The sequence below is a fragment of the Fukomys damarensis genome, unplaced genomic scaffold, assembly GCF_012274545.1.
Source record: "Fukomys damarensis isolate Sample0158 unplaced genomic scaffold, DMR_v1.0_HiC HiC_scaffold_15, whole genome shotgun sequence".
NCBI classification, from domain to species: domain Eukaryota; kingdom Metazoa; phylum Chordata; class Mammalia; order Rodentia; family Bathyergidae; genus Fukomys; species Fukomys damarensis.
Genome location: NW_022900927.1, coordinates 16620001 through 16646105, shown reverse-complemented (window position 1 = coordinate 16646105; position 26105 = coordinate 16620001). Strand labels below are relative to the sequence as shown.

General features: G+C 36.1%; 1 protein-coding gene across 8 annotated transcripts in view; it reads left to right on the top strand.

Moving 5' to 3' along the window:
* The window catches only part of Dnm1l (dynamin 1 like), a 69511-nt gene that overhangs the window by 17045 nt on the left and 26361 nt on the right, over window positions 1–26105 (top strand). For 4 of the 8 annotated variants that reach the window (XM_010628518.3, XM_010628517.3, XM_010628514.3 and 1 more), the window contains exons 2-5: window positions 17982–18129; window positions 21904–21942; window positions 23649–23695; window positions 24094–24165. In XM_010628518.3, the coding sequence (XP_010626820.1) occupies window positions 17982–18129; window positions 21904–21942; window positions 23649–23695; window positions 24094–24165 (306 nt within the window). The remainder of the gene's footprint in view (window positions 1–17981; window positions 18130–21903; window positions 21943–23648; window positions 23696–24093; window positions 24166–26105) is intronic. The other 4 variants (XM_010628516.3, XM_010628515.3, XM_010628512.3 and 1 more) reach the window with 1 other exon arrangement.

Below are 26105 nucleotides of genomic sequence, written 5' to 3'. Positions count from 1 at the left end.
ACCAAGATCTCTCTCAGAGATAATGGGGGTCTTAGAACGGGGACATCTAAGATATCTGTGTCTTCTTCGAGCATTGTCTTTGATGAAGAGTCATAAAACCCCTGAACATAAGGCATTTTACTCCAACTTTCATGTTTCAAGCAGAAACACTGTAACTGAAGAATAGTCTCATAAAGTATCCTGTACCCATCTTTTGCCACCTCCCAGTTTGTATCTATCCCAGGCCATATTGCAATAGTAGATAAGCTTTCTTGTTTTAAATTGTCAGCATCAAACTTGTCCCATTCATCAAAGATATGGCCTAATGGAGAAGTTGGTGAAATCTGTGTGGTGATGAGATACAATAGATTTTTCCATCTGCTTGTCCTGGGACCTATAGAGAGGAGACAGCTAGGCCTGTGCTCCTTAAGGTAGTATCCCATGCATAAGGAGGTCCCTTTTGTGAGACTGCAGAACCTGGGCAGACATCTTTGTCTGAACTTTAGAGTGGTAGCAGCATCATTTACCATAGAAGAAAACCTCTGTCTGCATATTGGGGCCCTATAAACTCCTTAGAGACAAGGTGGGTGGGCCATCTGTTGCTCTTGCCTAGTCCAAACTCCCATGAGGTAATGGAAGAACATTCCCAAGCAAAATTCTTTTAACCACCTAGTTGGAACCCTTGATGGCCCAACTTGTATTTATTCTAAGCCTCTTGATGGCTTACCTAATATTTCAAGTCCTTTAATGATTCTCGTTAACCAAAGTGAAACTATGAGAAAAAATTGTCTCTTGCATTTACTCTGATGGAAAAAGTATTGAGCACAGGGATGGCTATCTTCATATACTCAACAGTTACTCTGGTTAGGTTTTTAAATGTTAAAAATTGTTCTGTTCAGGCATCAGGCTTAGTTCTTTAACTTTGCTGCATTTAAACGGAAGTACAAAGCCAGGTGGTGTCCTTAGGTAGGCTCTTGGATGGGAGAACACAGTGTTGCTCGGGCTCATTTCCAGCCAGAAGCCTTGGGCATTTAAAACTGGACAAGTTTATTTTGCTGTTGTTATTGTTGTTTGCATATCCCCCCTGGAGCCAGGTAAGAGGGTCATGCCCCGCCTGCTTTATGCACCCACATTTGCCCAGAGACACAGCTGTGGTCCTTTGGTTGTAGCTTCACCACCCAAAGGTTTTGCACTAGGAAAGGCTGCATGAGTTCCTAAAGAGATAGTGCATAGTTTTTCTTTTTTTATGGGAAGAAAGAAAAAAGTTACTCTCACAAACTCATATGCTGTTTAGCTTAAGGCTACTTATTAAAAAAAGAAAAAAATGAGCTAGAGAAAAGAAGATGGCAGCTGCCAGTGACCCATGCTCACATAAAAGTTACACATAGACATGCATCAAGACAAAATGGCAGCGGGTCACGCAGCAAGGTAATATGGCAGTACTCTTGACCAGAATACAAACTGAGGAGAAGCCATTTACAAACTGGGGTAAGCAGCAACCAGGCTAATTTAGCAAAATATATAACAAAAAAATGCATGGACAACAAGGCATACACATGGAGTGAACATAAGCAGCTAGAGAGAAAAACAAAAGCCTGTAATCCCTTCCCCCATCTCTGTTGGCTAGAAAAGCAGCACACAGTTCCCTGTATGCCTTAAGGACAATCTACATTCTTGGCTTAGAGGATACAGTGAGGGAGAGAGAGAGAGAAGAAACCTGGAGGAAAGAAACAAAAATTGTGCCCAATATGGGCACAGATATGACCTTGATCTTTGGTACCTAAGCTTTATTCTTGTGGCTGGCCCCTCCAAAACATTATCTTCTGGCTGGATACACCAAAATGTTATCAGGTCATTCCTTTAGAAATGACTTGCCAAACAAAAGTATCCCAGGTCCTTCTTGCCTTGAACAAAGAATTGGACAAGCAAAAAATTGTGCCAAAAGTTTGTTTGAAAAGTGAGGGGTGAAGGGCTACAAGGGAAGAACTATCTCTGTAGAGTGAACTTGGGCTGAACAAAGAGGTAAAGTGAAAAAGAGCAAAAATAAAAGTATGTCCTGTGCCTTGAGAGACCCAGGATGGTCTACAGTGAAGAGTCGGTAACAGGCTCCTTGTAAATTCTTATCTCTTTTTATGCTGTCCACATCTTGTGAGAGCCAGGGAGAAGTTCTACATATGGGGTCCTGAGAATTATTTGGCACTGTCCTGAGATCTTGTAATTGACAAGTCCCACTATGTCTCCAGCCAGTTTTGCCCTATCTGTATCAGTATGAATGAATACTTATAATTACTTACCCCGTACTGATGCTAGTTATCGTAGAACTAGAACTAACACTATAACTAAACTTTTTCAAAAAGGGCACATCTAAAAATAGAATTCAAAACACTAAATCCCTGCACCACAATTGGGAAGAAACTGGAGACAAGACACACAAATCTTTAGCTCCTAAATATTGTACAGGATATTGATTCAACTTGGTAGTATGTGGAGTGAAAAAAGCTGAAGTCCTTGGGGTATCTATAGAATCCTTTTTTTTTTTTTTTTTTTTCCTCCCAGTATGAGGTATTGAGCTCAGGATCTTGAACTTGTGAGGTAGGCACAGTGCCACTGACCTAAACATCCAGCCCCTGTATCCCTATTTTTAGTGCAAGCCAGAATCCAGGTGTTCCTCATTGGCTATCCTCTTTACCCCTACTTCAGGAAGGCCCACAGCACAGGCCTTGTGGAACTAGAAAGATTCTTTGCCACATCAGTGCCCCAACCCTTTGTGCCACATAAACTCCATAATCATTCTTTTTAAATAAGTATAATGAAACTGAACATAAAAACAGAAAAAAATTTTATGGCCCCTTCATTCTGTGCCCAAAATAATATGAAATGAAGTTAAAATCTCACCTGAATTGCTCATAGCCTTCTGTTTAAATGAGTATAACTACTGAACATGAAAACAGAAAAAAAAATTAATGGCCCTTTGATTCTCTGTCCAAAATAATATGAAATGAAGTTGAAATCTCACCTGAATTGCTCACAGCCTTCTGTGGCAAACTTTTTGCTAGAGTTGGACACTTAAGATTAAAGATGATGCTTATAGAAAGGAGAGTGGAGGGTCAACCCCTTTACAGTCCCCCTCTGTCTCTTAGACAGAAGCTTTCTTTCTCTTAATAAAATTTTTCCTATTCTTAACCTCTTGTTCCTAGAATTCATTCTTCAATTTTAGAGAACATGAATTTGCGTTTCGTTTATCTAGTAGGTTTGGGAGTTAAATCTCTCCCCGCTATATTATTTTGGAGGTTTCACCGAGATTACTGGTTGGAGTTCTCAACAGTATTTAATTCAAGGCATTTCCCTCCTCTGTGGCTACTGAATTTCAAGACAGAGCTTCCAGAATGAAGGCATCCTACTAAAGGATAACAAATAAGAGTTTTCTTTATGTCATTTAATGTCCTGTGATCAGATGGAGGTGTTTGACTGAAAGACTATTCCATACTAAGATGAACGTAGGCTGCAAAACTCCAAGCAGTCATACAAATGGAACCAATGACAAATGTGCTAGACTGCTTTTACTGAGATCCACCAGATCGACCTTGTAATCAGCTCATAACTGCTAAACCATACAATACGACTTAACGTGTTGGATTCTGAATTCCCCTGGACCTTCTCCTTATCCTCTTTGTGTGCCATATTCATAGCAATCCTGCTGACCTTGTAGTCTGGCCCATGCATTCTTAACTGTTTCTTTGGCTTTGTCTCCTCAGACTTAAAAGCTATGCAGCTACCAGGATGACAGTGCCTGGCACCTATGGAAGGCCTTTAGTTAGACCCTCTGTAGAGTAACTAACTGCTGATCACAACTACGACCCTCTTCAGCGGGAAGTAGCCAGAGCTGTCTTTGTCCTTTGCCCACTCACAGCAGTCAGGGGTACTTCTTCAGAGGGGGGAATATTGCAGATAGGTGAGTTAATTAGATATCTTGTAGATAGTTAGACACAGTTGCCCTCAGGGTGCTAACAAAGTGAGGAGCCAACATAGAGGACAATGAAGACACATGCACTGAAGGCTAGAATTGTAAAAGGAGAGAAGCTACTATACCTTTGTGCTTCCCCTGGGGATAAATAGCAGTGATTGATATTCTAAATAGGAAACAATCACATGGGTGGGGATCAAGGTCTTAACCCAGTTTTTCCAGGAAATATCCCTGACCCCCACCCTTACTGAATATCCTTGTACAGTGCTACATGACTTGTTCCCCCATTTGACTCCCATTTAATCAATATTACCTGGGTGACTGTACTTGTAATCTTACTGGTTGGTCATAGTTTTGCCCTACCTTACACCTACCTTGTAATTTTCCATTGGGTCTTACTAGTTTTGTTCCACTTTGTACCCACCTTACCACATGGCTTTGCTGTATAAAACATCTTTGGAAAGTAGGGTGGGCAGGCAACCACCTTTTTGGTCCCTCTTCTGTCTCTCTTAGAAACTTTCTGTCTTTCAATAAAGTTTTCTTTAAAAATAAAGAAAAAAGAAAGGAGAGGGGAAACAGGAGTTGTGTACAACCTAAATCTAAGCCTGTGGCTGTACCAAATGTCTGCTTTGGGTGTGACGTGGGAGGGGAAATACTCTTACCCCTTTTATTACTTCTTCAGTGTGGAATCCTATGTCATGTTGGGGAATACAGTTATTTTGAAATACTGAAAATGTCCAAAAAGCATAGTGAGAGCCGGGGATTTAGCCTAGCGGTTTGGTGGCCTGCCTTGCAAGCACAAGGAACCGAGTTCAATCCCTGGTACCAAAAACAAAACAAAACAAAACCAAAAAGCATAGTGAGTACAAGAATATGAACACTCTTAAACCTGCTTCTGGATTAAGAAATAGAACTTTAATACCCAATTGAATTTCTGTCTTTTCCAGAAAAAGAATCACTTTCTCGAGTTTGGAGTTTATTGTGCTTATGACATACATATATCTATCTATCTATCTATATATAGATAGATAGATAGATATATATATATACACACACACACACACACACACATACACACACATACATACACACACACACATGCACACACATATACCAATGATGTAAACAACATATAATAGTCTTGCATGACTTTAATCCTAAAGTGATCAGTGTCGAGTGCTCAATGCTTTTCTGCAAAGTTTTATATACCGTTATTATGTATATGTAGTTTATTTATACACACAAGTTACTGTCACTTAAAGTGCTGTATAGTAGGCCATTACAGGACTATATCACAATTTACCCTGATGCTGAGGAGTATTAGTGTGTTACTCTTTATTTGCTATGACAGTTTCAATAATCACTGCCACTGTGAACATTCCTATGTCTCATTGTATGTGTTTGAGGATTTCTCTAAGGTATCAAGAAGTGAAATTGCTAGATTTTAGGATTTTCTTTTTTTTTTGGAGGCAGGGTCTCACTATATAGCGAAGGCTAGATTACTTTGAACTCTCCATTCTTCTGCTTCATTGTCCTGAGTGCAGTGATTACAAACTGCTATCCCCAACCATTTATTTTTATTTTTACTGGATATGGCAGTATGCTCCACAGAATAGTTGATTGTGACCATTTACATTTCTACCAACAGAGTAAGATTGGTTGGTTTATGACTGTAGTTGTTTCTGTCACATTTTTGATTTATGGTATCTTAATGCTTTTTACTGCATCCCATTGATTCCTAGTGACTTTGAGCATCTTACCATGTTTCTTGATCCTTTCTGATTCTGTTGTTGTGAGTTTCTGTTCCTATCTATGCACATATTTTCAATCAGATTATTCATATTTTATTTATTGTAGGAGTTACATGCTGTGTTTACTACATTTTTTTTTCTTTGCTAGGGATTAAACCCAGGGCCTTGTATTTGCTAAATATGTGCTGTTCCATGGCTACTAATTCTTTGTCAGTTATATGGACCACGTGTTTTTCCAAAATCTCTTCTGAAGGAAACATTTCAACTTTATGAATTTGAATTTCCTGTCTTTTCTCTTTTGGTTTGTACATTTTTTTGTATTCAAAAAATTCCACCCTCCCATCCCACCTTGGGTAGTACTACAGATAAAACCCAAGGCCTGTGCATTCTAAGCAAGCGATACTACTGAGCTACACCACAGCCTATTGCTTTTATTTTCAGGACAGGGTTTTGCTATTGCCGAGGATGGACTTGAACTCCTGAGCTCAAGTTATCCTCTTGCTTTAGCTTTCAGAGTATAGTAGCTGGGAATACACATTTTGTGCCAATGCACCTGGCTTAATTTTGTTTTTATAACAGCTTTATTGAGATATAATTTATATATCATAAAGTTTACTTATTTGAAATGTATTGTTTAATGGTTTCTATCATACTCATGTAGTTGTACAACCATCACCATAAACTAACTTTAAAATATATCATCATCTCAAGAGGAAATCAGTCCCTACCCTCCTTCATCCCCAGCCACTTAATTTCTTTCTATCTCTATTTTTGCCTATTCTGGACCTTTCATATAACCAGGAGCAAATAATATTTGTGGCTGATTTCTTTCACTTAATGTAATTTGGCGGGGGGGTACCCGGGATTGAACATGAGTCCTTGCGCTTGCGAGGCAGGCGCTGGAACCACTGAGCTAAATCCGCGGTCCCCTAATGTGATGTTTTTAAGACTATACATGTTGTAGCATGTGTCAGGACCTTATTTACAAAGTATAAATTATATAAAACTAAACATTAGTTTCAATATTTCTAGATGAGTCATACGTCCATATTAGGGATTCTGGGCAGATGGAAACAGTGGTACAGTAGTTTTCTAAATATCTTTTATGATGTTCCCATGCAAACAGAATAAATAGGATAAGAAAACCAAAAACACATGGACAGCAGGTTTAAGAAAATTAGTTGACTGTGTTCCTCCATATACCCTCAAATACCAGCAGATTGGCGACAAACCATGAACAACTCCGAGACCTATATGTTAATATCAGAAGGAAGCAATGGAACATCTGATGAATCTATAGCCAAAGGCAAAAATCATTAGAAATCTTGGAGGGCCAGTCAGAAGGAACTGAGAATTCAGCTGAATATCCCTAAAGAGTATAAACGAAGAAATAAGAATGTCCACATAAAAGTGGGTGTGTGTGGGTGTGTCCTTGTGTGTGAGAGAGAGAGAGAGAGAGAGAGAGAGAGCTGAGCCAAAATACCTTAAAAACAGAGAAACTGTATTTTCAAACACTATGAAAATGCCAAGAGAGTTTCAGAGTTTTTGTTTTGTTTTTTGGCAGGGTTAAAGATCAAGCCTGGGGCCTTGTACTTATTAGGCAAACATCCTAACACAGAGCTACAGCTCCAGCCTGGAGAGGGAGTATTAGAGTGTGAAGCTAGAGAATTTATTCAGATACATCCTTTTCAAAAATCAGCAATATAAAATGAGTATCTTCAGATTTCATACAAATTTTTTAAAAAAAGAACAAGACCCCTGTAGATTATGAAAGCACTGCAGAAAGACATGCCCACAGAACAGATGAGAATCATGAAATATTAAGACAAAGATATTACAATGACAAGGCATTTCAAGAAACCAATTTGCATAAGAAAAATTTCAAAATTAGGTAGAACTCAGTAGTGTTAGAAATAAAATGTATTTTGGAGCTGGGGATATAGGTCAGTGGTTCTGCACCCTGCCTTGCAAGTGCAAGTTCCTGAGTTGGATCCCCGGGGCCAAAAATAAATAAATATATTTTAGAAATGAATGCAAATGAAAAGAAATTCAAGAGCAAACAACCATAACTGGCAATAAGTACTGTCAGAGCTTTAAAAGGAGAAAGACATTAAAAACAAAAAATAAAATAAGGGAGGAAAGAAAATGTCTGAGTAGAGACTAGCAGCGAAATATAGGCTCTACGAAACCTGGAATAGAGACACCGGGAAAACAATGGCTTGGTGAAGAGAAATAAGGAGTTATATCCAAGAAACTGGAGAGCACTAACCGGAAACTACAGAGAAGTTGGAAAAGCAGTAGTAAAATGCAGAAAAAAGAACAAAGCAATTGGGAACTGGACCTGTCTCCTGTGATGCAAGGTAAGCCCAGAGAGGGTCAGCAGCTCCAGGGAGAAACAACAGACCAGGCAGGAAGTACTAGCCTTCAAAAAAGTGTATGGGTATTATAAATTGCAAAAACTGCATGGGATTTTCCACTGAAAGTGAGTCTGCATGGAAGGCCAGAGTTGGATAAGAATTCCATTGCCACATGCATCATGTTTGAGAGTGATTAATCAGAGCTATTTGGGGAAGGGATTGTTTACAACTGAGCTATAAAACAGCTACAGAACAACCTTACTTCAGGTTTCTGGTGTCACCCTACCACAGTGGATGTGAGACATGGGCAATATATAGTTGCAGAGAGGGCACAGGCCAGACAGAAGTTTAATCTCAGGCTGGGAAGGTCACAGGGGTCATACTCTCCAAGTTGAGAACCAGGCCTGGTTATGTATGGGTTTTAGAAGGGACTGGGACCAAAAGTGCTGCATTAAGTCCAGTGGACTGTTGACAACCCGCTTCCTCCTCCACTGCCTACATCCAAAACAGCTCAGTGGTCTGTTGCTTTCCCTGTCAGTGTGATCAGGGATTTGCCTTGGCCCGGATCGTTGGCACAGCTTGAGGTAAACGTACAGAGAGGCCTCTGGAGCAGGGAAGACACCAAACAAACTCACAGCCTACAAAGGTAGAAATCCATGACTTGGGGTACCCAGCATAACACAAATCAGGAGCAGCTGGAGTGACTAAAACTCTAGGGCAGACACCATTGGTCAGCCATGCCCAGCAGGAAAGGTGAGGCAGGATTTAGCATTCAAACACAAAAATGTGAGTGTGGAAGCAAACTAGGTCTTGGTGGTGCAACTTACTGTCCCTTCCCTATATCTGGTGGATTCTAATAATGCACATCCTAGAAAGAAACTACTCATTTAAAAACATGGAGGAGGGCCGGTCATTTAGCTCAGTGGTGCTGCTGCGCCTTACAAGTGCAAGGTCCGAGTTTGATCTCCGGTATCACAATCAATCAGTCAGTCAATGGAGGAAGTTTATTGGGCTCAATTATTTTTTCATAATTGGATTTTTGGAGTTTTTTTTCTTAGTTTGCTCTTTTCTTTTTTTGTAACTTTTATCTAATTCTATTACTCTTTTTAACTTTTTAATAGGCCCCTTAGCCTCATTTTTCTCTTATCTTCTCTTTATTTTTCAAAGTTTGCTTTCATTTTTCCCTTCCCCATACCCTCCATCTTTACTAGTATTACTATTAAGCTTTATTATATGTAGATATTTAGTTTATGCTGTTGTTGAATTCTTGTCTGTTGTTAATAGTGAGGTAGTTGTTGTATTTAGTAGATATTAACTATGTCAATATTTGGTTTGTTTTTGTCTGATTACAGAGCTCTTTCTTTTCTATTGCAAGTGTTGTACAGTAGTAGCTTTTATTAATTCTTATAGTTTGTCAATATTAAATTTATCTTTGACTATTGTTACTGATTTTGTTGCTAATGCCAGGTTGGCTCAGTTGTTGCCATTAATTGTTTGCTTATTTATTTATTTATTTATTTATTTATTTTTGGTATAGGAGATAGAACTTGGGCCCTGGCGCTTGCGAGGCAGGTGGCAGAACCACTGAGCCAAATCCCCAGCCTGCCATTAATTGTTTTTCACTGTATGCCAATATCTAGATTGTCTTTGTGTCATCAACAATACTGTGGTTCATTTCCAGAGAACTGGATGCTGGGACAGTTATACTGCATTCTCCCTTCCTTGGGTTAATGGAGATAGTTGGATCTTGGGAAAGAGGCAGGGGCCTGTAATTAGCCATGACCAGAGTGCATCACTGAAAATCAGTCACTAAAGAGATCTCCATACCAGCAATGATTTTTCCAATATAATTGATCCACAAGCTTCAAACAAAACGTAATAAAAATGACAAGACAAGGCACAGAACTGCCTCCAAAAATTCTCAGCTTCCCTAAACTAATCTGTGGGGAATCAATGGGGAAGAAATAAAAAAACCAAAACAACTGAATTATATGAAACAATAAGAGGAAACACCAAAAAAAAAAAAATTCAGTAAGGTGTTCAGTCAGCCCAAAGATGATATAACTAAACAGATATGGACCTAATTAGTGAGCTTATGGAAAAGACTAATAAAAAGCTAGCTGAACTAAACAAAATTATACAAAACATGAATGACCAGTTTAGCAAAGCACTAGAGTTTGTGAAAACGTACCAAAGAGAAATGCAGGAGTTAGAAAATTTCTATTGACACCATGGACAGCAATAATGACCAATGTGAGGACAGAATGTCAATGAGAAGATAAGGCTGATACAGGTAACTATGTACTCAAAAGCACCTTAATATTAAGATAAAATGGAAAATGGATCCAACAGCTGCTAAATAATTCAAAGAAAACTTAATCTGAGAGTAATTGGAATTAGTGAAAAATCAGAAGACATGTCAAAAGGCATAAAAAAACTGTTACAGAATAGCAGAAACTTTTCCAAATATGGGGAAAGATAGTAGAAAAGATCTTCTCAGTGACACACTGTACTCAGAATCCCAGAAGTTCAGCACAAGGACAGAACCTTAAAAGCTGTTAGAGAAAAGCAACAAGTCACTTACAAAGGTAAACTCATTAGAATTCCAGCAAATTTCACAACACAGACCTTAAAGAACAGGAGAGCTTCAAGTGTTTTTTAAGTCCCAAGAGAAACTTCCAAGATTGATGATGCTTGCAAAGCTGTCTTTGAAAAGTGATGGAGAAATAGTTGGCCATGGCAAAGAGCACCTTAAGAAATTTCTGATTACAAAATAGCACTCCAAGAATTTCTCAAGGATTTCCTAGAAGGAAAGAGTAAAACCAACAATACCAAAAAATCGAATGCATAAATGAGGCAGAGTGAGCAATTAGGCAGAAGGGGGGAAAATGAACTATCAGTGGGGAAATAATGCAGTGATACATTCTTCTTAGCAGCACATGGAACGTCCACCAAAACAGACCACATAGCACATAAACATCATACATAGCGCAATGAAACTAGAAATCAATGGCAAAAGAAACCAAACAAGTTATGCAAACACATGGAAATTAAATGAGTAATTAATGGGCCACAGAAGAAATAAGATAGTGCCTACAATCACACAATAATGCCAGTACAATATACCAGAACCTGTGGGACACGATGAAAGTCGTTCTAAGAAGGAACTTTATAGCTGGGAATGCCCACATCAGAAAAACAGTGAATCCAAATCCAAAACTAGCACAAGGAAGGAAATTATAAAGATCAGAACATAAATTAATGAAATTGAGACTTTAAAAAAAACCCACAAAAATATCAACGATTTGAAAAGCTGGTTCTTTAAAATAATAAAATGGATGAATCACTAGCTGATCTTACCAACAGGAGGGTAAAAAAGGCCCCCAGATTAATGCATTTAAAGATGAAAAAGACAAAATCATAATTGGCTCTACCAAAATCTAAATTGCTAGTAACTACTTTGAGAACTTATAATCTAATAAAATGTGGAGAATTTAGAAGAAATAGATTCCTAGATATATATGAGCTTCGAAAGCTGACCCAAGAAGATATTAAAAACTCTGAATAACCCAATATCAGGCAGTGAGGTTGAATAAATAATACAAAAACTACCAGTAATAATGAAATCCCATGTAATGAAATCCCATGTCCTGATGGATTTACTGGCAAATTCTACAAAAAATTGAGGAAAAATCTAACACCAGCATCTCATAAACTTTTCATTGAATCTAAAAGGAAGGTATACCCCAAAAATTGTTCCTAAAAGCTAGTCTTACTCTGATTTAAAAATTAGATAAGGACCCAACCAAAAAGAAGGGAACTATAGGCCAATCTTTTTTTGGTGGAGGGGTAGGTCACTCTTTAATGAGCATAGATGCAAAAATCTTCAAAGTACTCTCAGACAGGATTACCATATCATCAAAAAGAGCATATATCATGATCTAGTAAGATTCATCTAGGGATGGTTCAACATACACAAATCAATAAATGTAATACATAAACAGAAGCAAAGACAAAAACTACATTCGGGACTGGGGATTTAGCTCAGTGGCACTGTGCCTGCCTCATGAGCACAAGGTCCTGAGCTTGATCCCTGGTACCACGTACAAAAGAAAACCACTACATCATCATATCATCATCTTAATTGATGAAAGAAAAGCCTTTGACAAAATTCAACATCTATTCATAACAAAAATTTGAGGAAAAATATAGAAGGACTTTATCTCAATCTCATAAAACCAACAACCAGCATCATATTAAGTGAGGAGAAACTGAAAGCCTTCCTCTAAATTCAAGAACAAAAAAAGGATGTCCACTATCATCACTAATATTAAATGTTGTTCTTGAAACATTAGCCAAAGCAATCAGGCAAGAGAAAGAAATTAAAGGAATATGTATAGGAAAGGAAGAAATTAAATTTGGTGGTGGGGGTTCCGGGGATTGAACTCAAGACCTTGCTGTTATGAGGAAGGCACGGTGCCACTGAGCTAAATCCCCGGGTCAAGAATTTAAATTATTTGCAGATGACATGTTCCTCTACATAGAAGACCCAAGAAATTCCACAAAAAAAAAACCTCCTAGAATTAATAATCAAATTCAGAACTGTAGTAGGATACAAAGTCAACACACTAAAATCAGTATTCCTGTACATCTATAATAAACTTATTGAGAAAGAAATTAGGGAAACCGTACCTTTACAAGAAAAATTGAATACTTAGGAATTAACCTAATCAGAGAGGTGAAAGACCTCTACAATTAAAACTACAATACTCTGAAATAATCAAAGGGACATTAGAAAATGGAAAGGCATCCCTTGTTCCTAGATAGGCAGAACTAAGATAATCAAACTAAATGGCCATACTTCCAAAACTGATATACAGATTTAAAGCAGTTCCAAACAAAATACCAATAGCATTCTTTACAAAGAATTGCAGCCCTAGAGAAAGTAGTCCTAAAATTCATATGGAACCAGAAGAGACCTAGAATAGCAAAAGCAATCCTGGACAAAAATAGCAAGGCAATGAGGCATCATCATTCTGGGTTTCAGGTTATACTACAAAGCTAAGTGATAAAAACAGTGTAGTACTGGAAACAAAGCGGCATGGATCAGTGGAACAGAATAGAGGATGCATATTCACTACCTGATCTTTGACAAAGGGGCCAGAAAGTTATACTGGAAAAACGCTTGTTTAACAGATAGTGCTGGGAAAAGTGACAGAAGATAGAATGCAGGCCCATATCTCTCACCAGGTACTAACATGAAATGAAAATAGAGCAAAGATCTAAATATTAAATAGAAAAACAATGTGTTGGAAGATAAAATAGGTAAAACTCTTGAAGAAATAAGTGTAGGCAAGGACTTGTGAACAGAACCCTAATCACACAAGAAATAACACCAACAGCCAACAGATGGGATCATATTGAATTTAAAAGCTTCTGCACAACAAAGGAAACAACCAACAGAGACAACTACAAAATGGGAAAACATTGCCAGCTATTCTGGCACAGAAGAGTAATACCTAGAATATATAAAAAATTTAAAATTTAAAATATTAGACCCCCTCCCCAGATTTAAAGGCCTGCATCAGACCAAAAAAATGGGCAACTGAAATGAACAGATACTTTTCTGAAAAAAGAAATACAATTGACCAATTAATACATTCCAAAATGTTTGATATCTCTGGCCATTAGAGAAATATAAATTAAAACAGTACTGAGATTATATTTTACTCCAGAAAGAATGGCAATCATCAAGAAAACAGGTAACAACATTGCTGACAAGGCTGCAGAGGAAAGATATGTCCATCTGCAGATGAATGGATAAAGAAAATGCTATTTGTAGACAACGGAGTACTACTCTGATAAAGGATAAACTTAAGGCATTTATAGGAAAATGGATGCACCTTGAGACCATATTGTTAAGTGAAATACATCAGACATTTAATTTAAACTTAAATATTACATGGTTTATCTCATACAAGAAACCCAAAATACACATAAAGAACAAAATAAAAGGTAGATAATAGGAAATATGGGATAGATCTTTTTCATACGGAATGGGACCAAGAAATGGAGGGAGGAGAGAGGACAGGAGAAAGAGATAAAAATTAAAAATAAAAAGAACTACAAGAAAACAAATTTTATTTATTTATTTTTGGTACCGGGGATTGAACTCGGGCCCTTGTGCTCTGAACCACTGAGCCAAATCCCCAGCCTCAAAACAAATTTTATTTTTAGAAATTGGCATGTTGGAAATAAGCAAAGAGCTGACATAGATAAAATAGTTTTCAAAGAAGAAAACCATAGCAAAGGAGCCCAACCAAAGTAAATTCATAGTTTAACACAATTTTAGTGAGTTAAAAAAGAGATTTGGAAGGCCAGGGATTTGGCTTAGTGGTTCCGCCACCTGCCTCACAAGCAGAAAGTCCGGAGTTTGATCCCTGGTATCCCCCCCAAAAAAAGATTTGGAACTGTTTTGAAAGAGCACAGCAACAACTGAAAACATTGAAGCAAAAGACCAGTATGAGGAATAGTATGGAAAATTATTAGACTTTCAAGGAATAATAAAAACCTTTCAGACATGCAGGCAGATCACAGAGCCCCTTGTAAGTGAAAGAATATCAGATTATTTTCCAGTTTTTCAACAGTAACATAATGAAAAACATAGTTTTATGTAACCAAACTGATTTTTGAGTATAAAAGTGACAGTTATCAGTATTCTAGGAACTGAAGAACATTATTTGCATTAGACCTCCAATAATCAACTAGAGAATAAATTTTAGAGAATCAAATTAAGTGGAGCCATTACAAGATCCCAATAATGAATGTAACTGTACTGTATACCTAAAATGTACCAATAAACTCAATGAGGAAAAAACACACCAAAAACCAAAAAACTGGAGCCACATTAGTAAAGCACTTTACTAATGTAAAGTAGCTCAGTGGTAGAGTTCTTGCCACACATGCATGAGGCTCTCAAACACTGCAAAAAGTAAAAGAAAAAAAAACCACACCAATGGTTTACATTATGCATAAATTAAACCAGACAAAATGAGGGTTTAATAGGAGAAAGCGGTGTGATAAGGAAGGGAGAATAAAGGGACCATACTCAAAACATCTCCACTGTGTTTTCAGCAATCTTGTTGATGGTGGTATTACTATTATTTCAAGAATCTATTTTATAATAGGGCTGGGGATTTAGCGCCGCCTTCCTCTCAAGTGCAAGGTCCCGAGTTTGTTTTCTGGTACCCCCCCCCAATCTATATTATATGAAATAAAAGCAAACACAGTAACTGTATTCTTAGCCATAAGCTTTATCATTGAGAACTGCAATTCTTAGTGTGGAAGAAAAAGGTAACAGGAATTGGATGTTTTTATGGAGCTGGGCAAAAGTACTGGTAACTGGTAAGCTAAGCATTGAACTTCAGGAGGTGGTTTGTTTGTTTGTTCTTAAAAGAACAGATAAACTCTACTTTTCTTCCTGGGAAGCATAGTGAAACAGTAACACATTAACAGTATAAAAGCAATTAAAAAGAAAAATCAATACAAGACAATTGAACAATAAAATCAAGTACAAGTCAATTGGAAGACTTGGTCAGAAAAAAGAGCCTATCAACAAAATATGAGGAATAAGAAAAGCTAACAAATTCTAAGAATATTATTAGCAGTTATGCCCATCACTTGAAAATAAAGAATTAGATGATTTTTTTTTTTTTTTGTGGGCCAGTTTTGTCACATCAGACATAGAATAAACAGGAAATTTTCATGTTTAAATTACTGTAGAGCTCAGAAATTAAATGATGGAAGACATCCCATTTTATTGAGTGAGACATAGTAAACCTGGAAACAAAGTTCAGCAGTTCCAAAAGAATCCGTTTGATCTTCCAAATCCAATCAATATTCAGAATGGGCCCTGTGTCCTCTGGCCTCCAATTGGATTTGGAGACGAGGAGCCCCAGCAGGGACTTGGAAGCAAGGAAGGTTTATTCTCCTGCCTCACACTTTCTGTGTGTAGGAGCCTAGGGCTGGCTGTGGCACTATGCTGAAAGTCCTGATTCTTTCATAGGGGTCTGTGGGTGAGTTTCTCAGACTTTTACTCACCTAGGTTACTGTGCTGGCTCATTGTTTCCCTGTGAGTTACCTATGGCGTCCTTAATAGTCCTTTGGTCAGTAACCTTTTCAAATTAGCTTAATTTGTGTGGGCCATATTGGTTCTTGCTTCTGATTGAACAAGATTTTTGCATTTATAGAAAACATCATAAGTTGTACTAGTTTTGATGAAAAAGTACAGAAAAAATATATTGTATAGAAAAAATACTGTATTACAAAATTTAGAAAAATGACATCTTTAGAAATATTTAAAATGAATACTATACACATTTAAAAGATATAATGGAGCTTTATATGTTATTTTATTATTTACTATGTGTTCAATATTAATATTGTTATCTGTTATAAATTTCCTGAGTATGATCCTTGTATCATTATAGAGAAGAATGCCCTTGTTCTTAGGAGATATGTGCCACAGTATTTAGATGTGAAATGTCATGGTATCTGTTACTAACTCTCAGATGGGGCAGCGAAAGAAGAATGTGTGTATTTGTGTCACTAGAGACAAAACAAATGTGTCAAAATGTTAACGGTAAATCTGTGTTAATGTATATCCATATTTACTGTCTACTAATTGTGCAACTTTTTGGTAGCATTCAAATTTCAAAATAGCTGAGAGTGGGGCACACACCTGTAATCCAGCACTTGGGAGGCTCAGGCTGGAGGATTGCCTCAAGTTTGCAGCTAGCCTGGGCTACCTAGTGAGTTGAAGGCCAGCCTGAACTACACAGTGAGACCCTGTCTCAAAAACCAAAAATAAAATAAAATAAAATAAATTTCAAAATGTATAGTTAGTTGGGAGTGATATTCAAACAAAAAGTTATACATTATGGATAGCTCTATTATAGACTAAAAAGGAACCTTTAACACTACTAGCATTTGCACAAGTAAATCATAAATGGAGAAATATAAAAACCTTTTAAACAAGGATGCTTGACCTCAGTAATAAAGGAGTGGAATGTTTTTGTTTTGTTTTTATTTTGTTTTTTAAGACAAGGTCTCCCTATACAATTAAGGCTGACCTTGAACTCACTGTATAGTCCAGGCTGGCTACAAACTTGTGGCAGTCCTCCTGCCTCTTCCTCCTGAGCGCTAGAATTACAGGCATGGGCCGCCATGCCTAGCAGGAATGCAAATTTAAATGAGCTGTCTGTGTATCAAAGCAGAAGTGATTCAAAAATGATAATACCCAGTGGGGACACTAAACAAACTAGACTGTGGGAGCTACAGCTTGGTGCAACCTTGTATGTGCAGCATAGTAGTGTCCACGCATGCTTGTAATCTGTATGCTCTGTAATTATGGCAGTTTAATGAGGTAATAAGGTTATATACACAAACATGTGCGTTGCAGCATTTTTAATATTAGAAAAGATTTAAATGTCTATCCACTGAGGTTTGAATTTATGGTGGAATACTGTTTAACTATAAAACATGGAAGTTGTTACAATACTGATGAGCAGTATTGCTGATCATTACCTTAAAAATAAAAGCAAGTTCGTGAAAAATATATACAGTACTGCTCCCATTTAAAGTGAAATAACTACATATTATAGGCATGGTTTTATATATACCAGTGCTGTGTAGGTTTTGAAACCTATTTGGGAAAATATTTTAGAAGGTTGGGAGAATAGGCCTTTTTTTTTCTAATAGTTTTAATTTTTTTCTGTCTGGATTTTTTTTTAAAGAACATAATAGAAAATATGAATTTCATTTTAGTCTAATTTTTTTTACAATAATTTCTGTGTATGTTGCCTTGTTGCAGTCTGTTAACATAAGGACCTGTTAAGAAGCTCACTTTGCTCTCTAACATTCTGTTTTCAGAGCAGTGGGAAGAGCTCAGTGCTAGAAAGCCTGGTGGGGAGGGACCTGCTTCCCAGAGGTACTGGTATCATCACTCGGAGGCCTCTGATTCTGCAGCTGGTCCATGTTTCACCAGAAGACAAACGCAAAACAACAGGAGAAGAAAATGGTAAATTTCAGCACTGGGGATAAGTATATGTGCTGCCTAAGTGAGCACAGCACTGGGGATAAGAATCATTTTTAAATATGGTTCTAAAATGCTTGGTCTGTTTTAAAACAAGATATGAGTTGATTAGACAGTGACTGTAGCAAAATCAAATCCTGTGAAGAGTAGTATGCATCTTTTTTTTCAAAGTAAAAAAAGTAATTTTTGTTGTATTAAAAGGCCATGAATAAAGTTGTTGGAATATTCCCTTTTTAATAATTCAGTTTAGTACACTGTTAATGCTATTTAATAGAGGGTCCAGTGAGACACTTAGTAAATAGTTACCTATTATTTTAAAGGAAAAAATGTGTATCTTTTGGAATGAGTTAGTCTCCCTCCTTCTCCATTTCCTCAATTTTAACCATTGATGGTTTTGGTTTTTTGCTTTTTAGTTTTTTTGAGATGATCTCTCTATGTAGTTCAGGCTATAGCCCCAGGTTGGCCTTGAACTCATGGTGCCTCAGCCCCTCGTTTTTACTTTGATTTAGAATTTTTAAGCCATCTAGATTTTAGTTGAAAGGTTTCATGTCAAGTAAAATTAAAATGACTGATTTTTAGCTTAGTATTGTTACCTTGCCTCTCCTTATCTGGTCCTCCCATGTGCCTGCTATTCCTTTGTCCCTCAATCTGAGAGTAGCAAGTATTGTATTTATAGCATGAATTTTAATTTTTAAGTTGTAATTTTTACTTTTCCTCTAGGTTTACCTATGTAGCATATTCTATTTTCACTTTAAAAGATTCTTTCCTCCTTCATGTTCAAGGATAAATTGACAGCTAAACTGAAGTTATTTAAGTAATGGATTATATGAATAGTAAGTGTGGAAAATGAAAATTAGAATATATTCATTGTTGTATACAGTAGAGGTTTTTTGTTGTTGTTGTTGTTGTTGTTGTTGTTGTTGTTGTTTTTAAGAAAAACTGAAAATATTTAAAGAAATGTAGTCTAGGGCCAGGGGTTTAGCTCAGTGGTTCCACTGCCTGCCTCACAAGCACAAGGACCTGAGTTTGATTCCCAGTACCAAAAAAAAGAAAGAGAAAGAGAAAAATGTAGTCTGTATCTATTAGCTTTTAAGTTGCTTAGTAAATACGTATCCATCCTGTTATACTTAGTCAGATTTGATGTGTTTAAGGCTGGGCATGGTGGCACATGCCTGTGATCCCAGTACTCGGGAGGCTGAGGCAGGAGGATCGCTGTGAGTTTGAGATCAGCCTGGGCTACATAGTGAGTTCCAGTTCAGTCTCTACTACATAGTGAGACCCTGTCTCAAAAAACAAAGCAAAACAAAAAAAAACAAACCAAAAAAAACAGATTTGATGTGTTTGATGACAGTAATAGATTTAATGTTCCTGTTTAGTTCAGAGTTTGGCTCTGACTTTTTTTTTGCTTATAAAAGTCTATAAAATAGCTCTAATGATTAAAAACCTTTTGTAGCAGAATACCATGTCTGTTTCTATTCTGCAGAGATACTTTCAGTGCAGTTTCACTGTCTATCTTACATTCAGGTTTAAAACAGGATGACAGAATTGACAAAACCGATGTTACTTTAATTTCTGTATCTGATTTCTTTTAATCATAGGGGCTGTTGTGATTTGTTTTTATTTTAAAATGGGGACCAAACCTATCATGTGCACCTACTGTGACTCTAGAACATTATTCATTGAAGCAAGTTTAAGAAGTTGTAGTGTTAAAATATTTTTGGGTAGTCAGGGATGTATAAGGATCTTTGTTACATTAGGTATCTTCTTGGTATGTTATTAATCATTTTGCATTTCTGTAGTTTTTCTTTATTACTGAAATTCTGAACTCTGAATTTAGTCATTCTTGGCTAATTTCACCTCTACTAATTTCATCAAATTTACCAAACAGAAACTCTATTATATTAGATCTTTTAAACTTTCTAATTTTCTTCATTCACTTTGAATGGTAGATGAAATTCTGTTTATCAGAAATTATTTGCAGGTGATGTGTAGTGTTGCTTTAGACAAAGTTTTGCTTGTTAGGAAAGGGTGTACATTTCTGTGTAGACAGTCAGCTCCCTGATATCTCTGCCTGTGGATATGTGTTCTGTTTTGTTGGTGTCTCATCTTTGTGGTGGGTCATCAATCTGCATATCTTTACCTGTGTATATATTTTCCCCAAGCTTAGTGCTTACTTTATTTTCATGTATGTATCCACCCCACACACTTAAAATGACCACTCAGCTACCCAGTACACAAAACAGATTTCATAAATTTGCATATGAGTTTTCATGTTTTATTCTAGGATAGTTCTTTAGCTTTTTCCTTAGCTTTGTCTCCTTGGGATAAGCAGTTGCAGCTTATCATAATATTATGTTAACTAAGAAAAAACTAAAAACTACAAAGTAGATTAACATATAGTATAGTTAGTAGAGTATGCACTAACACTTGAAGTGAGAGAGGAGAATGAAGGAAAACATAAGTAGACCAAAAACCTTCAAAAGTCTGTCATTAACCATTTTGTACAGGAATTTACAAAGCCTCTAAGGACTTTGTTAGGTGAAACAAAGGCCTAAGTTATCAATAATATGGTAAGAGCAGTACATCCTAAGGTGACATTAGGACTATAATCCATTTAGATGAAGACTGGCTGAAATAAAATATTTCAGTGGGCCGGGGATTTAGCTCAGTGGTTCTGCTGTCTTCCTTGCAAGCTCAAGGTCCCAAGTTAAATCCCTGGTACAAAAAAATAATTTTTTTTAAGCATTTAGTATGTATAATTTAATTATCAGGAAAATTTATTTAGCAAGAGATCCTTCATTCTGCCAACTGCATGGTATAATTGAGTTATCAGTGTATACATTTATGGTATTCTCAGTTTGCCTCCACTTCTACCAATGTACCAAGACTTTGCTGTTAAATTCTTATTTAAAACAAAATTAAACTATACAGAGTGGGGTGGTTTAGTTTGAACTGCATGATGACTTGTTATATCTTGACAAGAAATAAATCAAGCTTTTATTAGATTTCCTTCTAGACAAAATCCCAAAGGACCATAATGGATTAAAGGCCAAAATTGTGCTTTGTGTTATACTTCTGAGAAGTGTCAATAAAACTTGAAAAATTATGAGTTTGTTTTGGTGAAAGTTTTTGAACTAAAGCATTTGTATTTTAAAATACAAATATATATTTTCTAGAATGTTTGAGAACCTTAGTGTAATTTGAATCTTTACTCTCACTTAATTAAGTTACCTGTTTGTAAAAGCCATTAGTTGCCCCCAATAAGCAGTAAAGAATGAAAGAAAAAAAGTTAGGATGGAGCAGTGGTACAAATAGTAGACCCTTTTTGGTTGAGTCCATGAAGTGAACAGTTAACTTTCTGTGGTGTTCTGTTAAATTCAACATATAGTTCAAGGAAAATATACAGCTCAAATCCTGGCTGCTAGGTAAATACTTGCATGTACTTTCAAGATTGTGAAAGTTGTGCTTAGTATATTTTGTAGACTCTTTTTTTATCAGATAGTTTATCTTCTCCCACAGTAGGCTATCAAATATTTCAGGCACATTTTTGAATGGTGAAATGATTGTAATGGAAAAAATTTAAAATTTTAAAAATTAGTTATAGCACACGATATGCCTTGCTATATTATTTAAAAACATAATCTGATTTTATTTTTAAGATTTTAATTTTTTAAAGAGGTTTTAATTTTTTAAAAAGGCTTAAAATTTTAGGGATAAGCACTAAACTTATCATTCTATGCTGTTTCTCTTTAACTACAGACCCTGCTACATGGAAAAACTCAAGACACCTTTCTAAAGGTTTCCTTTATCCATTTGATTTTGGCCCTTTTTCTATTATGCCTGCATGTGTGCTTATATACTTTTATAGGCTGTGTGCATTTTTTTCCTTCCAGTTTTATTTGCCTCCATATTGATTCCAGGTTTTAGTGGTCCTTGTTACCTTTCTAGCATTGCATCAAAACGCAGGCTTTTTTGGTGGTGAATGTAATTTATTTTATTTTATTTTATCTTTATATGTGCTTGTGAAGCTAGGCCTCTTTTTTTGTGATTAGGTGAATTGGAAACACCTGTTCGGCATGTAGTACTTGCCTTTTTGAGTTCTGTTCACCTAGATTACTCCAGTCCTCCAATGAGACTTCTTGGATGAAGGTACTAAGCTGCCAGTAGGTGAGCATTTTACTTGCAAAAAGGATCCAGTTTTATTTATTCTTATTCTACTCGAGACATTGTTCACCTTTCCCTGATATTTATATGAAAAGCAGTCATTTTATTTCAGGTGGCTGATATGCATTATTCAATGCACTTAATCATTAAAATTTTAAATCATTTTAAATTTTTTCTGGATTTTAAAAAAGCAGAATAGTTGTGCTTGGGAAAGGTAAAGTTAGATGACCCTCCACAATTAAATATTTCTTATTTCTTTGGGAACAAACTTGCTCTCCAAGGTTTAGATGACTCTACATAGTGCAGACAGTGAATATATTTTCCTTTTCTTTTTTTTTTTTTTTTTTTTAGCAAGTGCAAGGAGGAAAAGACCTGTGATTAGAAACTAATGGAGAGTGGTGCATATAGCAGAATTTTATTTTGGGGTTATTTTTCTCCTTTATTTCATTTTTTTCCTATTTTCAAATCTGTGGGAAAACTTAGTGAAATTTTTTTTTTTTTTTTTTTTTTTTTTTTTGGTACCGGAGATCAAACTCGGGACTTTAACTTGCTAAGCAGGCAACAGAACCACTGAGCTAAATCCCCAGTTGGAGGAAATTATCTTAAAAGTCTACATTACAAAGCAGCTGGTGCCCTATTATTGAGAGTTCTGTAAAGGAACAGCAAATGGGGACTTTATAGATAACCAGTAAGAAAACAAATTTAACAAACACCTGAAAAATTACCTGATTCACATATTTCACATTTTTACCTACAGTGATATATAAAGAATTGTTACATATGCTCTGTGTTACCTGAAAAATTACCTTTTTGATTCACAGATTGTAAATTTGTTTGAAATTACCCAGTCAGTGTTACCGAGTGCAATTCTTAATTTTTTTTCTTAGCCTTAACTTAATTCATTAGATAAAATGCTTTGATGTACAAGATGTTTAAGGAATGTATCATTTACTTTAGTATAATTACAGGGCCAGGGATTTAGCTCAGTGGTGCTGCTGCCTGCCTTGCAAGGGCAAGGTCCTGAGTTCAATCCCTGGTACCAAAAAAAAGTTAGACTCTAGTGTAATTACAGCCAAAATAGGTGGTGAACAATCTTATTTGTAAAATCTAGATTTCAAATTTGGGAAATCCCAGCTGCATCTCTACCTGAAGTGAGTCATAGTTTTAAAATACACAATTCAGCTTTTATAATGTGAAATTATAATTTAGCAGATCTTGGAACACTTGTTAATTTGTAGTTAATCACAAAATAGAAACAAATAACATTTTATTTTGTTGCCTTTTTGAGTTCTTAACCAACCATAAGAGTAATTTCCATAAATTAGTTTTTCTTTTTCTAGGGGTAGAAGCAGAAGAATGGGGTAAATTTCTTCACACCAAAAATAAGGTAATCACACAAGAATATATGAAGAAATAACACATTGAAAAGAATATTTTGTAGAAGTAGTGATTTTCATTGTTAATGTGTTGTTACTTTAAAGCAGCTATTCCTTGTAAAATAGTTTCTCAGTAGCATTTCTAACCACAGTAGTTTATTTGGTAAATAAACTTTAAATTGAACTTGTAATTTGGAGATTCTTAACTGTTGTGGGGTCAGGCAATTTTGAAACAAAGCTCATAAAAACTGAATCCTTGGCTTAGAATAATGTATGTATACATTAGAATGTGTTTGCTCATGCTCTGAAGCAAATCCATAAGCACCCTTGAAATCTGCCATAGGAGTCCCTGCCATAAGAACTTTAATCTTATTTTGGATATTATGCTTTATGTTTCAATAATTTTTAGCTCTACACAGATTTTGATGAAATTCGACAAGAAATTGAAAATGAAACAGAAAGAATTTCAGGAAATAATAAGGTAGGCATCTTTTTAGCTCTGCAAAGTATAAATATAAGTAAATATATCTTTGATGGTATATAATGTATAAGGAGCATTATAAATTCATAGTGTTGGTCTTTGTCACAGATTTATTCACAAATATAAAACTGCTTAAAGTCCTGTTGTCTTAGTGCTCTTGTACGTCAAATATCTCGTTTATTCTTCATCTTATGTACATTCCACATTGTAATTACTCTGTTTAGTACTGCTGCAGTAGTTATCTTTTTCTGATGGGTAAGTTTATTATGCATACAAAAGGATAGTTTTGTATAAATGATGAAAAGTAGTCTACTGGGAAGGACAGAAAAACTGGCTAAGAGACCTAACAGATTGATTACGTTCTTAACTCAGGAAATAGATGTATTTTTCGTTTGTGTACTGGGAATTGAACTCAGGACTGTGCTTGCCAGGCAGCACTGAGCTAAATCCCTGGCCTCAGATGTTTGTATTTTAAAGAGTTCTTTTTCCTGAGTAAGGCTAACCTACTTATTATGAAAGCAAGAGAAAAATCAGGTAGGTTTTGTTTTGTGAAAATGGAAATAATATGTTAACAACTGATTGCTTCCCGAGATTATGAGAATTTAAAATAAATTCAGTATCTAAGAGACTTTTAGCTATAACACCAGGCACTCTCATTGCCTCAAATTCTCCTTTTCTTCTCTTTTCTCATGTTTCCTATTTTCTCTCTGCTTCCTTTTTGTTTTTACATCCATTCTTATATTATCCAGGGGCACATTTAATCCCATGGGTGGACCCTAGCCACTAACAGTACTAATATCTAACACATACATACTTATTGAGCCCTTCCTTGTATCTGTCAGGTACTGGGCTTGTGAGGTGATATTTTGGAAGACTCGTTAAGTCTTTATGCCTGTTCTGGACATTTGCCTTTGTTTTAATTATTGGCTTGAGTTTTGCTCCTTAATAAGCTCTTATGCTGGTAACCTCATAGTTACGCTATTGCTGCCATACTTCTCTGAATTTCTGATAACCTTATTGTGCTGAAGAGGTAGAAAAAGTGGTCAGAAACTGGATTATATCTTGGATAATTTTGGCTTTGGAGACATTATTAAATCACACAACATCAATCTGTATTTCTCTTCTACAATTCCCATATATTTACTGAACTCAGCAGTTGGTAGTAATTTTACATTCTACCAGAATTTAGAGAATATATGATTGTAGTGATTCAGAAATGAAAAAATTCAGTTAACATAAACTGAGCATCATGAAAGATCTAGTCTATATACCTATAAAATATTTACCCTAAGGATATAATTCACTTACCTAATAGGTTTTCATTCACAGTATTTAAAACATGAAAAATGCCGGTGTAATCGCAACACTCCGGAAGCTGAGGCAGGAGGATTGCCAGGAATTGGAGGCCAGTCTGGCTACATAGCAAGACTGTATCTCAAAAAACAAATGGCTGGGGCCACACTGTGCCTGCCTGCAAGTGCAAGGTTGTTAGTTCGAGCCCTGGTACAAAAAAAAAATCAAACAAACAAATAAAAAACCCAGAAAACAAAAAAGAAACCATGAAAAGTCATCAAGCTCCTGAGTGACAAAAATTTCTTTCTTATTAAATCATGCTTGTAATGAAGTAAATGCTACTTTGATCTTGTGATGTTATATGTCTGAATATGCAAATGACTTCATCTGCCTAATATAAAGCCTTAACAAATTTAAAATATAAAATTGGAATTGTAAAGGTATTTGGGCAAGTTTTTGAATTGCACATGATAAGGAAATACCATGGTAATAAAATTCCTGAAGAATAATATAATGTAGCACCAGGTGTAGTCGTGTATACCTGTAATAAGATTGCTGTGAGTTTGAGGCTGGCCTAAGCTACATAGTAAGTTCAAGGCCAGTTTGAACTACATAGTAGGACCTTGTCTTTAAAAAAAAAAAAAAAA